At 35.4% G+C, this 17,006-nt stretch overlaps 1 protein-coding gene across 1 annotated transcript in view; it reads right to left on the bottom strand.

Moving 5' to 3' along the window:
- CRIM1 (cysteine rich transmembrane BMP regulator 1) overlaps positions 1-17,006 on the bottom strand; it is a 174,395-nt gene that overhangs the window by 12,298 nt on the left and 145,091 nt on the right. Inside the window, exons 9-12 of the mRNA XM_071575406.1 lie at positions 14,779-14,935; positions 8,126-8,247; positions 4,059-4,268; positions 100-315 (exon numbers count right to left, since the gene is read on the bottom strand). Coding sequence (XP_071431507.1) covers positions 100-315; positions 4,059-4,268; positions 8,126-8,247; positions 14,779-14,935 — 705 coding nt within the window. The remainder of the gene's footprint in view (positions 1-99; positions 316-4,058; positions 4,269-8,125; positions 8,248-14,778; positions 14,936-17,006) is intronic.

The raw sequence follows: 17,006 nt of genomic DNA, 5'->3' as shown, positions 1-17,006 counted from the left end.
ACAACCAACTGTACACAAACAGAAAGATTCTCATGCTGAAATGTCATACATTCTCAGAGCAAGGAAGGGCTCTGATGAGAGCTGGTTGTCAGCACATACCTGGGCACTGTGGACAGCAGGAGTCCTGCGTGCGGGTGGGGTTTTGACAAAGAAGAGGTGGACAGACTTCAGTCTCACACAGGACACGTCCACTGTGGCATGTACATTGTGTGCAAGAATCAATGTTCCATGTCTCTCCTTCTACAAAGTATTCCCCGCCAGGAGCATGACAGATCGATGGACTGGTGAGCTCTGGCTTTTGCATGATTATTTCATCTGGGAAAAAACAGAATTGGAAGACAGGAAAAAAATCAACCATGACTCTAATAATTAACAACTGCACTGAAGATTAAGAATATCTGTTATTATTGAAAATATGCTTCAATAATATTATTATTGAAAATACATAACAAAGCCATCTAGAGATTATTCTTGATGATGCTCTTTTGACTTTATGTCATCTGCATCTCATGGAAAATGGGGAAAAGATAAAAAAGAAACAATTTGAGAATCATTCTGAATAAAGACTAGTTAATGTAAATCTGAGATAACTTCAAGTGTTCTTGTCATTTCAGAAACAAAAATCAAACCAACCTGTGATGTACAAATTCCAAGAGAAAACTGTAAAAATTCTACTGATCAGGTAGTTTCTTAACTGCTAAATATTAGCATCAGTGAAATTCCTGAAAGGATGGATAAGTATTCTTCTCCTTTGGGATTTAGGAAGTCCAGGTTCAAGTTAAGTTTCCTGACAGATACGTGTCTCTATCATTTGATGCTACATTAAAAAATCCAACTAAACAAGCCAACCCCTCCAGAATCCCACACAAACAAATTAAAAAAAACCCAACCCACCAGAAAAGAAAAACAGAATTTCTCAGCCAACCCCCTAAAAACATGTAAGCACTTAACACTGGTGGAATAAGTCCAGTAATACGTGACGTCCTTCAGCCTCAATTCAATCCATTTAACATTAGACAGCTAAGTTGGCTACCTGTGTTAAGAACTGAACTGCTTCATGTTTCCTGTGCTATGAATGGAGGGGAAGAGAAAGTGACTTCCTCAATATACTACATCTCTAAACTACTTTCTGAAGGTCCCTCTCTCTTCCTTAATTATATTGATGTCTAATGTGAACATCATCCAAATATCTTGGTTAAGGAGAGAAAAGTGGACAGCAGCTCCTTTAGTTATTTAGGCAGGCCAAAGCTCTCAAAGTACCCATGGCTTCTCTTCACACTTCAGCACTGCTGTACTTATCTGGAGAACAGCGTTTGTAGAACACTCCATGACACTGCCACATAGAAGACACACAACTCATTTGTTTGCTTTCATTTCTGGAGAATGATCAGTAGAACTCAAGGAAGCTGACTGGCTGATCTTATTTTATTCACAAAGTACTCATGCTTTTCTTTCAGGGAATTATTTTATCTTTCACTGATGTGCTTATGCTACGCTTTGCCAACCGCTTATATTTATGAACCACATATATGATTCAGCAGCATTTACCTGAAATGAGATTGCTAGTCTGCTGCCTTGTCACTGTGTGATTTTATTTGAGCTGTAACAATGTATTACATTTTATGGAATGACATCCTAACTCACCGTGGCAAAGGCAATGCTAATTTTTTTTCCAGAAAATTTCTGAGTCATCTGCTTTGCATTTAGTTCTCTGCAAAGTCACAGGCCTGTTTTGCTACAGCTCATATAGTGTTCCTAATCAAAAAAGCATAACCAGATAGCCCCACTGTATGTATGCTATTGCCTACTGCCTCCTTAACAGTGCTGATAATGATGTATCACTTGTAAGTGCATTGCTACCAATTTGCAACTACTATTGCAAACTTACTATTACTAACCTGAAGGAGCACCTAGTCAAACACACACACCTTCTGCACAGCATGGTTCTGCAAAACACTAGCAATTAATGGCTTTCTAAATCTTACAGGAAACCTGGAGATTTTCACAAGCATTGTGACAATGCATTTAAACCTCTTAATTTTTAGAAACGTGGTTATAAGGAACATTGTAGTACTTAAGGTATCCCTTGCTCTGTTGAAAACTAAGTACGGAAGTGAATGTAACCACAATTTTTTTCAGTCTGAAAAATGACCTCTGAGAGCTGCCTCTACCCTACTGATAGGTTAACAGTGCAATTCAAAACTCAGCACAAGAGGACTGCTAGTTATTTCAATATCCTTATGACAAATACATTTGAGTGACACGCTCATAGTCTCTCAATTTCAAACTGCATTCCTATCTATTGAAAGCCATGATACTTATATAACATCATCCGTGGGGGATTGATATATTGCAAAATAAAATTGTAATTACATTTCTAACAAATATAAGACCTCAGCCACACTGAGACTAATTTGGCCTTATTCATATACTTATGTGTGTAATCACTTTAAAATGCTGTGTCTGCCCTAGCACTGTAAGAGTTTCCACCAAGCATGACTTTGCTAACACAGAAGTTAGGTGACCAGTGTCTTGAGAGCAGGAACAATGTCAGACAGCAAAACCTATGCAGACACACTCTCTCAAAGGAATGGACACTGTTGTGTAGGGAACTGCTCTTTTATACAAGGGACCAACATTACTGAAGCTCAGAATCAAACGCTGATCTCATCTACAAGAAATACATAGTGTGAGACGATAGGTACTGCTAATCTTGTACTGATCTTTCTTCCACAAATTGAACATTAGGCTTATGAATAAATTTACCCAAACTCATTCTCCACATACAAAGGAACTAGCTGGTGGTGCAGCCGAAAGACCAAAATTAACATTATTCTTTTGAGTGCTCTGAAGTGTTCTGATTGGTAAGTCAATAAGCACAAGTATGTTGATAGTAGAATGAAGTCAGGAATGAATCTTTGGGACATAACAACAGAACTGATGGAACTGGAACAACTATCCTACATTCAAAATTTTGAAGCTTGAGTGTTTATCTAATGCAAGACTGACATGCTAACCTGTGCCCATCTACATGAAATATACCATCCCCTAAAACACCACACAAATCCTTGTGAAAAGGCTGAAAGACACAAAAACCTTTTGGAGACTTGCATCTCTCTGGGGACTGTATTTTTCCAGTTACCACAAAGTTGTGAACTGGATTGGAAATCACCATTTGTCTTAGCAATCAAAAGAGATCAGTTATCTTAGGTCATAGGAAGGATGCACTCTTCTCTGTCACTTTCAGAGAGTATCTGGCTGTTTATTTTGCCCTTAGGATTTCCTGTTCTTTTCAAAGAATTTGAAACAATTCAATTGTTTATATTCTGTCAGTGCTGTCTTACTGTTTTGCTATTCAAAGAAGTTTCATGAATTTCACTGTTCCCACTAGTAACATGACTTCCAATAAAGTCATAGACAATATTACTGTATTACAAATTAATCTATTTGGCATATAAAATGCTGTAGAATAGTTCTGAAAACAGAGGGCATTAATCTTACACTCTATCCTCACTTTTTCATAGATGTTTTTCATATTAACACTTATTAAAATTGTATTGGAATGCAACGTGAATTTTACTTGTCTTCCATTGAAATAATCTACAGCATTGAAATTATCTACAGGATGCTTTGCTAAAAACAGAGAATCGTAATGTCCAATTACTTATGACACCTGTTTGTGTATGCCTTTGAGGGGTTGTGAAACACAGAATGAGATAAATTCTTATAAAACTGCACTTTAAAATCAAAACCAGAAAATGTAATGGCTTATCATAATATTTGCTATTATAGGTGACAACTAGAAACTTTTACTTGTTTAAAAATTCCAGTGTGCCAAAGATTACATGTTAGAACCCACAACATGCTATGCTTTAAATATTGAAGTTTCTATTTTTCATAGCTGAGATCTTCATGACAGCAACTCATCAGGTTATATTTGGGCATAGAAACCTTTACATCTACCTACTACTGAATGAGGCCTGAGATTATTTTCATATATTATGAAACACATGTTAAATGAAATTCGATTACAAATCACATAGAAGAAATCATGTTACCTGGACATGAAGGACAACACTGCCCTGGATGTATGGTGGGGTTGCCACAATTAGGAACGGGGCAGGTGATCAGGGCACACATTTCCCGTCCATTGTGGCAGTAGCATTCCCTGCAGCCATCATGCCAACTCTCCTCGTTCTCATGTCGGCGCCCATCCATTGACAGGCAAGATCCTGTTTTAACAGGAGGCATAAGAGAAGCTGTTGCCTCTGCACAAAATAAAAGAAAAATTAGATATCCTGATAAGCATATTTAGGAAGAAACACACCAACCTCATTCCTGGATTGCATTTATTTTTAAAGCACATATAAGACCAAGTTCTATCATTTACACTTAGAAATAAAGCAACAACACACAGGAAGCAATTAAAAGGTATACTGAAGGGGATGATAGCATGTAATAGAATGTATTTCCTTGGAAAATATAATTACTTCTTTCTGTTGAAATGCAATAGAGGGAAATAGGAGAAAGTGCAAAGCATATTTAAAATGAAATATTTAAATATCACAGGATATTAGATTATCTATAATGTTGGTATCTGATAGCGAGGAGAATATAAAAGCATTTACAAGAGCTACAGATGGTCCTATGAATGACATAAAATTACAAACAAGTGCTAACAGGATAATGGTAGATACTGGAAATATTGCATATAAAGTACTCCCTGTGAGAATTTTATCCCTCATTTTGTTTAGCTTTTGCTGAGATGAGAATACAGCAGCTTGGACCGTTGTATTACTTGCATTCCATCAGAACACACAAGCAGTTGATCTAGGGAGGATAAAGCCTCATTGGTATCTTAAGGAGTATTTAAGTGCTGAAGGATTCAGCCTCAGTATATTCTTTGTTAATCAGCACAGGGAATTTAGAGCTCAATGCTTCCTCACCAACATCATTATTATGATGAAGGATTTAGGATCAATTTGTCAGTGAACTGACTTATTTCCAGTGATATGTCAACCATGTTCTGCTGACACATATATATATAAGGTATTTTGTATTATGTACCTCATTTTCTTATAAAAAGAATGATGAAAAGTAGCAATGTTTATATGTAATTTTAGTTGGTGTTTTTTCTTTTCAGTTATTTTTGCTTATTGACTTTTAAGCACACTAACATGTAGGTCAGCACTTCTTCAGCTGTGGCAGATCTATCAAAAGTGGTCTAACAAGCAGATGGTATAAAGTTAGTTTGAGGCATCAGAATAGGAAGCCAATACATGGAAATTACATTAGTATACATTTTGTGAATTAAAAAGAAATGCTGTACAAGGATAAAATACTTCTTATAACAGTCTTCATTCTATTGCCTGAGCAGAAATTCTATAAAATAAATTACATTCAGGTACTACACTTCTATACTTTAGCATCAGATTATATAAATTTCAATTTGAATTAATTTCACTGAATATTGCTGTACATTAAAGTGATTATTGACACTTGGAAGTCCTAGATGATAATACCCTTCCCCTTCCCCTAAAAGAAGTATCAGATATAATTAAACCTTTTTCCTGATACATTCTACAGTATACTTTGAAATTTTGAGAAACACAGGAAATATATAGGCAATCATTCAAGATTAAGTTCACAAACTGAGATTGTTTTCACTTTTCAGCTTTTAATTCCAACTAGTACAAAAGCTAATACTTGAAGAAATATAATGCCTAAATACAAAATGTGAGTAACTGACTAACTAAAGGTATGGTTGAAGTGATCTGAGATGTAGTAGTTCACAAGGTAAAATGGGTCTGTAAGGTGATAAGGTTGCAAAGAAGGCAAGTTCAATCTAAGACAGAAGTACAGGAGCACTGTAAATTTAAATGCAGCACTACTGCTCTCTAGTTTGCAGATTTTATTACTGCTAAAGTACAGTATCAATTTTTTGAACAGTGATGAAAAATCATGGTAACTGGGTTTATTTGACTTAGAAATGCACCTCTCCACAAAAAATTGTTTAGAAGTCTCCAGTTGCAACCCCTTAAACACTGCAAGAATTCGAAAGGGAAAGGTGCTTAGGTGTTCACATGTCTGCTAAGTTTAGGACAAGAAGTTAACCATTCAATGTGTATAAAGGTAGACAGTAATTGTAGAAAATTTATTTTAAAATATCATATATTGCTAACCACAGGAAAAGATTATTTTAGAGAGGTTTGCTTGTTTTTTTTCTGTTTTCTTTCTTGTTTTCTTTTGAAAAGTGGAGATTCTTAATAAATTACATCTTAGACAAACATCTGTTAAGGATTACCCAGATACACTCTATTTTATGTGAAGGCAAAGAAATAGACTCTCAGTTTTCCAGAGGACTACCTCAGCCCTCTACTTCTACGGATCAACTTCTATTAATCATGGCGTAAGCTATTTCTGGGAGAAGCAATTTAGAAAGTAGAAGTAATTTACAGGCAGAGGACTTACCCATACCTTCCTCTTAGGGATTTTGGGTCAAAATTTTAGCAAGTACTCAAATTTTTCCCAGAACATACAGGTGATTGCTCTTATTATTCTTTGACAAATTGCTAAGGGATGGTGAAGAGTTGTTGAAGTGATATATGCTCATGGCTTGGTATCTTTATGACCATCACAACAATAAATACTACTTACAGAGGGATCAATTTAATTTCGCAAAATATTTGAACAAGTTTTAAAATCCATCCTTGTTAAGAAAAGCACTTAAAAATCTGCACACACATAATTAGTGACCAAAGAATTGCACCTGTTTATAGTCTGGGATGCAATTATGGTACACCTAAGAGAACACTGTATATTCCATCACAGCATCACAACAGTCAGGAAAAGTGTTCTGATTGTGAACATGGAGATGAATGACAAGCTGAGTGATAAGAATTATCTCAATGGGATGCCATTCAGCAGCTACCCTTCCTTATTCAATTTTTAAAATTTTAATTTCTAGTGAAAGTGATATTTGTAGCTTATGTCAGTGAAATCTCTCGCTGCTTCTCATATCTGCAAAGTACATTTATAACATTTAAACTTTCATTTTGCTTAAAGTCTTAAAGTTTTGTTATAACTGTCTGTAGTGTATTGTGTCATGTAGAGAAAAGATAATGTGGAATATTTCTGCTTTATATGCCTGCATGTTTGCCTTCAGCTACAAGAAAGTGACGTCAAGAACTCATACACTTTCTTCCAGTGCTGTGTTCCCCTAGCTTGTCCTATTACATTTTGTAATTGTTTTTGAAATGCAAAAGAAATAGCTGCTAAAAATATTAAGAATAGAGTCACTACACAAAGCAATGGGAAAGTAATCAAACTTACTTGACTATAGCAAGTAAGTAAACACACAAGTAAGAATCAAAGAAGACAAGCATGAAAGGGCAGTTAGGATCAGAGACAGACTGAGCACAAACAAAAATTACTAAATGCAAAACATGGAAATGAGCAATGAAGGAAGTCTGATATCCAGACTAATACAAAACAGGACCTAAAAATATCTTAAAAAATAGACATGCTAAAAGCAGCACAAGTATAAAGCAGACAACTCAGGAACATCTGATGTCATTATCCACCTTGAATTTGGTAGTTACAGGTTTGGTATGTGGAGTGTGTGAAATTTTTAGCATAAGAATACCAGGTCCTTTCTCCTGGATAAGTGCTCTCTCTACTTATTGTTCATTAAGATTGCCTGAAAAGTGTCCAAGAAACAGCACTCCAGTTAAGGTAACATACAGGACAGCTATCAAATCCAAAACTTGTTTGCAAAGAAAAGACCATTGTGAGGAAGCCAAGATAAACATCACTACTGAAAAAAATGCCCTCAACTAGCTTATTTCTAGCAGTTGCTTATTAAGAGCCCGATCCAACTTTTATATGATAACAAACTTTTTGTGATTTGGTAATGAGAGATGAAAGCAGAACTGAGGCTTTCTGTTGAAGCCATGATGCATACAGATAATAAACACCAGCAAAACAATACAACCCCTTGACTCCCCCATCAGTTACCGTATTTCAATTTGTACACATTCTGCACAGTATTCCTTTTCTTTTGCTCTAGTTTCCAACTGCTTTGAAAACAAGTTGTAATTAGAGGTGGTAATGCCCTTGCACGTACCTCTGCACTTGCAGATAACACAGCCGTGACTGTTCTGCTGGAAGCCCATTGGACAGATTTTACCACAAGGCAGGTCTGGGCACTTCTTACACCGACAGATTTCACAGCCATGCTTGTTCTTCCTACATGACCAAAATAATTTGCAAAAGGTCAGCAAGTCACTTGAAATACCTACATGCCATGATCTTTAAAGCAAAAGCATCCCCTAAAGAAGTAACTGGTAAGTAAGGAAAATTATTAATTGTCACCCTTAGATTCAGTGGTTCTATGGGGTGTACAGGTCTCCATCCCTGGCATGTGCTCCCTCCACATGACTGGCAAAATCTCTGCATTTGGTACTTTCAAGCCACAGCAGATAATGCAAATGTATGGGCTTACAACTTTTGATGATCCAGTCTTTTTTCAAGTGAAAAAATGGAAAGAAAAACTTCTACAACTGTGATGTTGAAGGGGTAGGTTGGATTCTGTTATATTTACCATTTTTATGACTGGTAACTTTTTTTCTCCAACAACAGGTAACTTACAGTAGGTTTCTTATGTGGCATATTAAAACTATAGAGAGATTTCTGAAAACATTAAATAAGCAGACCAAAAGCTCACTTGAAAACTGGCATGTGGGATGCCAGTAACTCATATAAAAAGTAGCTAACACATAGTAATGTATTTTGAAATAGAAAAACCAGTGAAATTTTCAGGAGACAGTGTATAGGGAATGAAGAATTCAAGTGCTTCCAAAACTTCCTGATGAAGCTAGACAGGAATCTAGAGCACTGCCTAGCACCACACCCTCCCAGCACCATAAAAATGCTGCTTTAGAGGTCCTGTACTGAATATTTCCTTGCCTTTTGTACAGGAAGACAGATAATACCATTCAAACTTTAGGCACAGATATACTAAACAAAGAAAAGACATGGGAAGTTGCAGAATATGATCTAGAAGGGTAGAGGAGAAATAAATTATGTAGATCTCTAGAAAGCCTAACTTGAAGCTGTAGCAAGCTTTATTTAATTTTTAGTTAAAAAGCTGAGAACACAGTAGGATGGAGAATGGAAGGCTTTCTGTCTTCCTATCCCAACAAAAGAAATGCTTCTTTCCATTAATGTGTAGAGCTTTCAAACAGTAAGCTCTTTAGCAGGTTGTTGGGTTTTTTTCTGGACAATTATGAAAAGGTTTTGATTTCTTAAGAGATGCACAAACTCAGTATTTCCAATTGCTAACCTTTGACAGCCTTAAAAAACCCCCAAAACATAAACATTTTGGTTACCCCTTAACTTACTCTCTAATATACCTTTCTTTTAATACTTCTTTCTTTTATTTCCTATTTGTCACTAAAATTTCATATTAAAACAGTGATTTGTCTTGATTTACATCCCATGTTTTTAATGATCATTATAAGCTTGGAAGTCAAATACACCCTATTATTTTAAAAAAAGAATTTGGCAAAGTTGCAGTAAACTTAATAAATATACTATACAACTGCAAATCTAAATAATTTTAGCATCAAAGTAAGACTTCAAGTGCAATGATTCTAAAGTAGTTCTTGCCACAATTTTAGCCCTATCTACGACATTCAGTTCCATATATAGTTATCTTTAAATGATATTAATTTCATTTAGTGCAATTATAATGGATTTTTGTAGAGAATGACAAAATTAGGGTGCTCATTTCCCATTTAAAAAAAATTAAATTATCTGAAGACTTTATTAAACCTTCATAATTTAAAAATATCAGCCAAGCACTGTGCATAATTAAATCATATTCTACATGTAAACCCAGAATTTAAATTGAAGAATATTTTCCAATTAGCTTAAAAAGGTTAAAGTTCATAATTTTTTCAGGTGTACAAAAATGTATTGGAAAGATCATCCCAAATACAGGGTTCCCAAAACCACTGGCAATCAGCTTGGAATCAACATGTTTTTGAAACATCTTTATCGTACTCACAACTACCATACTATGCCCACTAAAATGTGCTGTCATTACTAAAATGCTTTAGCTACACAGTTCTCATAGACTTTCTAATAAAACTGTTTTTTGGACACTTTAGTAAAAAAAAAGAAGAGAGAGAAGAGTGTGTTTCAGCTTATCTAAGTACAGAAAACACATACAGAGATCTGCAATGTGTGATATTACAGACTAAGAAGTACTTCTCTTTACAAGATGAAGAGGCTGAACAGTATGATTTTTTTTTAATGCTTTCTATATATAGATAAACTGTGGTTCTGTGCTAGTCCGTGGAGAAGTCCTGACCTGTGTGATGGTTTCACCAATCTCCCACAAGTCCTCTGAATGGGACACGGTGCAATGGGGCAGACAGCATGTCTGAGACTGGGAGTGCCTGGGCAAGTTACTAATGGTCCAGGTGTGCTACTCGGTGAGTTAATGGCAGATCTCATACGCTGTGAGTCAATGTCTGATCAAGGTGTCATTTTTCCACGTCTAGGACTTGAAATGAATAGTTGCAAATTGCAAGATTCAATATTTATGCTTTTTAACTTTAACCTGATGACAATTTTTATTCTTTTCTACTAAATTGCAGATACCTTCCATTTCAGAAGCGTTGGGTTTGCATTTTGAAGTGTATTACTTTGTAATTTTAGTCTTTTTTAGATGTACAAAGTAAGACTAGTAAATCTAGGGAATAAAGCCTTCCTATTCCCTTCTTCAACTTCATAAACCTTACTATTTTTCAAACTTTTTCTTACTCCCATGTGACAGTATCACACAATTTCTTATATAATGGCTTCTTCCTTTACGAGTTTAGAAAAATCACTGGGATTTGAGCCTGAAATTTGTATCCTTAAGTAGATTTTCCCTGATACATGATTGACACTGAAAAATAGTTGGACCTAGGACTAAACATCTCTGTGATTAAAGTGTTCTTGCATCTCACAGACAATTCTCATGGACCTTTTTCCTATCCTTCTCAGAAACCAAGACATCAGTTCTTTATTACAAGAAAGATTCCCAATGAAATAAATGACGTAATCAATTTCTCCACACGAAGCTAGAATCATCTAACTTTTTTCCTCCTCAGTCCTCTTTGATTTTGATCCAGAAGACTGAACCATTTCTCAGCAGATAGACAGCATTAATAAAAGCTTCAGGTATGTCCACATTGAAGAAGACAGCAGGGACACTTTTAGATTTCTCCATACAATCACTTAGATTGCTATTGACACATACCACAACTTTATTAACAATAACCACCATAAGTGCTTAGGTGTCAGCCGGATGATACTCACAGATCACATAAACTAAGGGGTTCTCAAGTCAAGAGAATTGCACTCAAACACAGAAAATTGTTTTATTAAGGTGCAAAGTATATTAGGCTCCATTCTTGGGTTCTTATTTTTCTCATTTTTAGTAATTTCTTCCCTAAGGTCTTTCAAAGTAAAGCAGGTACATCTCACCTGAATTGCAACAAGAGAAGGCCAATAGTGTTATTTCAGATCTTTTGTTGTTGTTCAAAAAGGTGTTATTGATGATTTATACTGGTGTGTCAGAGTGTAACCCTTAATATCAAACATACTGCAATCTGAAGGTCATGTTCCAATAACATGTAAGGATATTTCTCATCTTTGTTTAAAACTTTCTTCAGAAAACCTGTCAAGTCACAGTTTATGAGAGCCCATGAAAGTCAGAGCTCTCAAACTAAGAAACAAATTTCTGAATTAAAGTTCATTAATTCATTAAATAAATCAGTTCACAGGGAACAGCCAACTTCACTGCAAAAGTAACAACAGTAAGTACTAAATTGTAGAAGACAATGGTATGGATAAACCTTTGCTTAAGAAACTAAAACAAAAATCAGAAGTTTCAGAGTTAAAAACATACACAAGCAGAAGTAAGGATTGCATCTTTACTCAATGTTCAGCAGTTATAAATGGTCTGGTCACTAACAAAGTGGACTTAAATCAAGAACCTTACTGCCAGTCACACACACCTAGAGCACAGGCCCAGGAATGAAGATTTAATGTCTTAATTTATCTTCAAAGAATATTTTCTTTTACCTGAAGATTCAGAATTTTAAAGGTAAAACAATATTCAGTTCACCACAGGTTATTAAGGTCTCTAATGTTCTATTTAAAGTTGTAAAAATACTGTCTACTTTCCTCTAAACAAAAAGTACAGTCTAATATAACCTAACCAGACAAACACAGTCATTATGTGAAAGAGAGTATTTCTTCCTAAGTAGGATTTAGGTATTACACAATAAACTAAAAGACTGTAACAGTAAACATGTTTGCACAAACACATTAATAGTAAAAGACTTTGCTAAATGACATCTACACTGAGACTGCCAGTGAAGAAAACCAGTAAAAGTGAACTGAAAGAAACCAAAAGGAGAAACAATTTTGACTGCTTTAGTTACTACAGAAAAGTCAAGGAATAGAGTGGAGTCAAACAACACAAAGAAAACACCTAGACTTTGGTTCAAGAATATATTCATGGTATGTCAGTTTGAGTCCAAAACCACAATGACAAAAGACATTAAATAGATCTTATTTAATGATTTTTCTCGTATTAAAACTTTTGAATAGGTTAAAGCAAGTAGCCTTGAAATAAATGATTTATTTATGCACTGGTAATGTTAAAACTAAAAAGAAAAGCTTTTCCTTTCAAACAGAACAATACTTAATCACACTAAGTAAACAGTAAAAAAGTTTGTAGTGCATACCACCTGCCTCTGCTATTATGCAAACACATTCACATCCTTGAGCATGTGGATGAAAACAGTCTTCTCAGATTCTGTTCTGATAGATTTAAGTAATTGACCTTGATACAGGTTGTATATTAAGAGCAATGATATGGAAACAGCATAAACTCAAAAATCTAACAGTCTTAGTGTGCCCTTAAAATACCACATCCAATTAATCTGTTGCTATGTCAGGTTATAAAACTATTTGAAAAAATAACCAGTAACAGACTACTGTTAATGGACATTAATTTTTAAAACACAAATATAAAACAAATAAAAATATATGTTCACATATACAGTCTGGAGACCACCAAAGTCACACCCTGTACTATCTACTGAAGATGCATTATATATTGTGGAAAAAAAAAGATGGATTCCATCTTTGTTGCAAATAGCAAGTAAATTTATGATGGCCATTATTCAGATTTTTTCTCTTTGCCAAAGTTCAAAATCAAATGTAAGCTAGTGCAAAGGATTTCAGTGCCCCATGTGAAACAGTTACAGCATAAGAGGACTACATGGCGATTCCCAGGAAATTCACGAATACAGTTTTAAGTTGTATTCCTCTATTGCTGTTGTTTCATTCCAGGCACCCTTCCTGCTGATTCCATTGCAGAGTGCTCACAGTTTCAGACACCCTAAAGACATTTATCTCTTTGTCTCCCAGCTTTAAGAGAACTGAATTTTGTGCTGTTCACTGGCATGGCTTCACTCTCCCCAGATGCTTTTTAAACAATTCTGCATACTTTGTACTTGTTTTAATTGACTTCACTTCTTTGATACTTACTTAAGCAATATTAACCTATCTAACCAGACATTATTTCTGCTCAACCTTTTATGTTTCTTTTGTTCTGCTACCCATCATCAGCCATCCTTGCCTTTGAAGCTGCTGGGCAAAAGTTCTGGGAAGACAAAACTGACCCTGTTTTTCTGTAACATCCTTCCTGCTCTCCTTTCTCTCACTTGCAAAACTGAAAATAACCCTCAGCTACTCTTGAAGTCAACATTTATTAACTCTTTAAAATTCTTGCTTTTCCTCTCTCATCTACTACTTAGCATACTAAGAGAAGGACACACGACACAAAAGATTGCTGTTATAAAAACCTGCTGCATTTATGAACAAGGGTCAAACAGAACTCTGAAATGAACCAGAAATTAATGGAGTATTTAGTATCAAACACTAGGAGTTGTAAATATAGTAAAATTCATTAAAAATCCTAAAAAAATACACTGCATATGAACATTATCTGAAGATATGCTATCATGAGGTATAGCTCAAACTACTATAAAAGTAGGCAGTAACATGGAATGGATCCATGAAAAATAAAATGTTTTAGTAAAATATATATAGAAGTCACCAGACTAACTACTAAGAAATTTCTGTGACAAAAGATCTGCTCAGTTTTCACCATCTGCTCCACAATCTAATAAATACAACAAATATTTACTTTTATGGAGAAAGATCTCCACCACAGATACAGAAATTTAGATAGTATTATTCTTCACAAATCCTGTAAAGTAATTATCAGAAATGTCTCACTAAAACTAGTCTGCTGCCATATCAACATTAAAAGAAATTTGAAATGTTAGATAATAATTTGAATAAAATAAATGGGCTATAAAATGACAGGTTATCAATTTCAAAAAGCTACATGCAAGAGGTGTTACTTTTAAGTAGCTTTCTCATTTTATCAAATTCTTCAAAAACATTTAAGCACTGATTTGCTTTTATAACCTGCTCCTGTTTTTTGAGTTGCTGTTTCTTAATATGTTGATCAAAATCCATTTTGAAAAATATGGTAATGTCACATCAAGTAACAACATTTCTGTTTTCCTGCATTTCCCTCTGCTTAGTCACAAAGTAAACACAAGTACATGTGCCTGGATTTTTGCATATTTTCAGTATGGACAGGGACTGTATTAAATACACTTTCAGAATGAGAATACGTACAAGTATCCAAAGGGACAGTACTTGTCACATACAATGGGTTTGCACTTCTTGGGCCGCGGTCGACACTGACAGATCTCACAGTTGTGGATGTCAGTCTGGAAGCCGAAGGAACAGTCCAAGGAACAGCCTGAAATGAGGCCAGTGCACAGCTCCTCCCCTGCGAAGGACACATGCAGGTTATCACAACATGAAAACTGTTCATATGAAACACATCTTTAGCAGACTAAATCTTCTGTTCTCTTTTACTTTGTAACTTTTTTAGAATTGATAAGTCTTACCTTCAGACTCTCCTGTTTTTAAAATATTTGACAGAATTGTCCAGTAATGACCCAAACTGTATGAACAGACACCACAGAATTTCTTCAGTTCCCCTCAGGAACTTGGGGAGTACCACCCGGTACGATAAACTAATGTGGATTTTACAAACAGATGCACAGCCATTGGAGTCACACGTTCATGACTCTGTTGGCTTTTAGTTACACATTTAAAGTAAGTATACTTGCAACACATTAAATGGGTTTGTTTAACAGGTTTCTGTTCATTATAGAGCAAGGTTATTTTTCCCTACTTATTTTAAATAGAACTGAAAGGGTGGTATATATTCACAACTTCTATTCTTTACACTTCCTGTCAACTATATAGTGATTAAGATCAGCTTTTTAAAAATATAACTCTAATAGCCTAAGATGTGATCTAGACTAAAAGGTCTGTCTCTTGAAGTCCACTACCAAGTTTTATTAGCCTCTTGTGGCATAAAGTTCTGAATTGTTTGAAGTACAGAGATAAATTACAGTAATTATATCCACTCTCATTGGAATTTACTATTTTGAGACTGATCAGCTTCTTTTTGTTTTTCTTGGAAGAAGAAATGCCAAAAAGACCCCTCACCATACTGTGGGATACAAAGTTCATACACTGATTGCAGAGGTAAGCAGAAACAGAAAATTATGGGGATTTTTACACTAAGGATGCAAAATACAAGGGAAAGAAATGACTGTTATTACAACAGCCAAAGTGAGATCAAAATAGAAAAAGAGGGACATATAACTAATATTCTTCAACAGGAGAATATGATGGGTGATATCCAAAGGGCTGACTTTAAGCATGACATTTAAAGGATGGCTGGTGTCCAGTGGAAGCATCCACACCTTAACAAATTGCTGGAGGTAGAAAGGTCAGTTGAAGAGTGCTCTGTTAGATTTGCTCCTCATTTGAGCTCTGAAGACCACTTTCCTTTAGAGGTATGGACATTTAGGAAAAGTGTTTTTCAAAAGAGGAGATCACTTGATTTATTCTGTTCCTTACTTCTGCGAGTCTGAAATGTAAAGACAATCTTCACATCTCTAACATAGTAATAAACTGAAGGCAGACCACAGAAGGAATCTTAGCTTTACTTGGACGTTTTCACTTTTGTTTTTGTAATGTTGCATTTAAGACTGCAAAATACTTAATCAGACGGCTAAGTGTTTCCTTACCTATTCTACCAGGTTAATGCTCGTTTTGTAAAGAAGGCATGTTTTTTACTGTCTCAGACCAAAGCCTCAGAGAAAACTGGCAAATTCACTGCCTGCTTCTGTGGTGGAATTTGGGCATACAAGTTAGGGTTTTTTTTTCCATTCAGAACACAGAAAAATGCCAGATCCTTTCATAACTTCTAGAGATTGTGTCTGTAAGCAGAGTATTGATGCCACAAGATTTAAGAATTTGTACAGGAATGGTAACCCTTATCTCAGATTCTTGCTTTATTCAGACAAAAACACACATAGAAAGATCTTCAGGGAGATTTACACATTTTTGAAGGATTGAGGTCAATAAATTAAAAATACTAGATTTTAATATGTAGCTACTAATGCTGATATTCAAACATTATAATTCTCCCAGGCACTCAGCGATAGGATAAGGGGGCACGGGCTTAAGCTCTGCGAGGGGAAATTTAAGTTGGAGATCAGAAAAAAATTCTTCACAGAGAGAGTAATCAGGCATTGGAATGGGCTGCCCAGAGAGGTGGTGGATTCACCATCCCTGGAGGTTTTTAAACTGAGATTGGACGTGGCACTGAGTGCCATGATCTGGTAAACGGACTGGAGTTGGACCAAGGGTTGGACTTGATGATCCTGGAGGTCTTTTCCAACCCAATCAATTCTATGATTCTATGATAATGCAGAGGAAACTGTGATATTTTTCTCTGGTAAGGAGGGATGTATGTGTAATATAAAGACTTTCCTTGA

Source organism: Pithys albifrons, chromosome 2 (assembly GCF_047495875.1).
Source record: "Pithys albifrons albifrons isolate INPA30051 chromosome 2, PitAlb_v1, whole genome shotgun sequence".
Taxonomy (NCBI): domain Eukaryota; kingdom Metazoa; phylum Chordata; class Aves; order Passeriformes; family Thamnophilidae; genus Pithys; species Pithys albifrons.
Note: the sequence above shows the minus strand (reverse complement) of the source record. Positions and strands in the feature narration are given on the sequence as shown.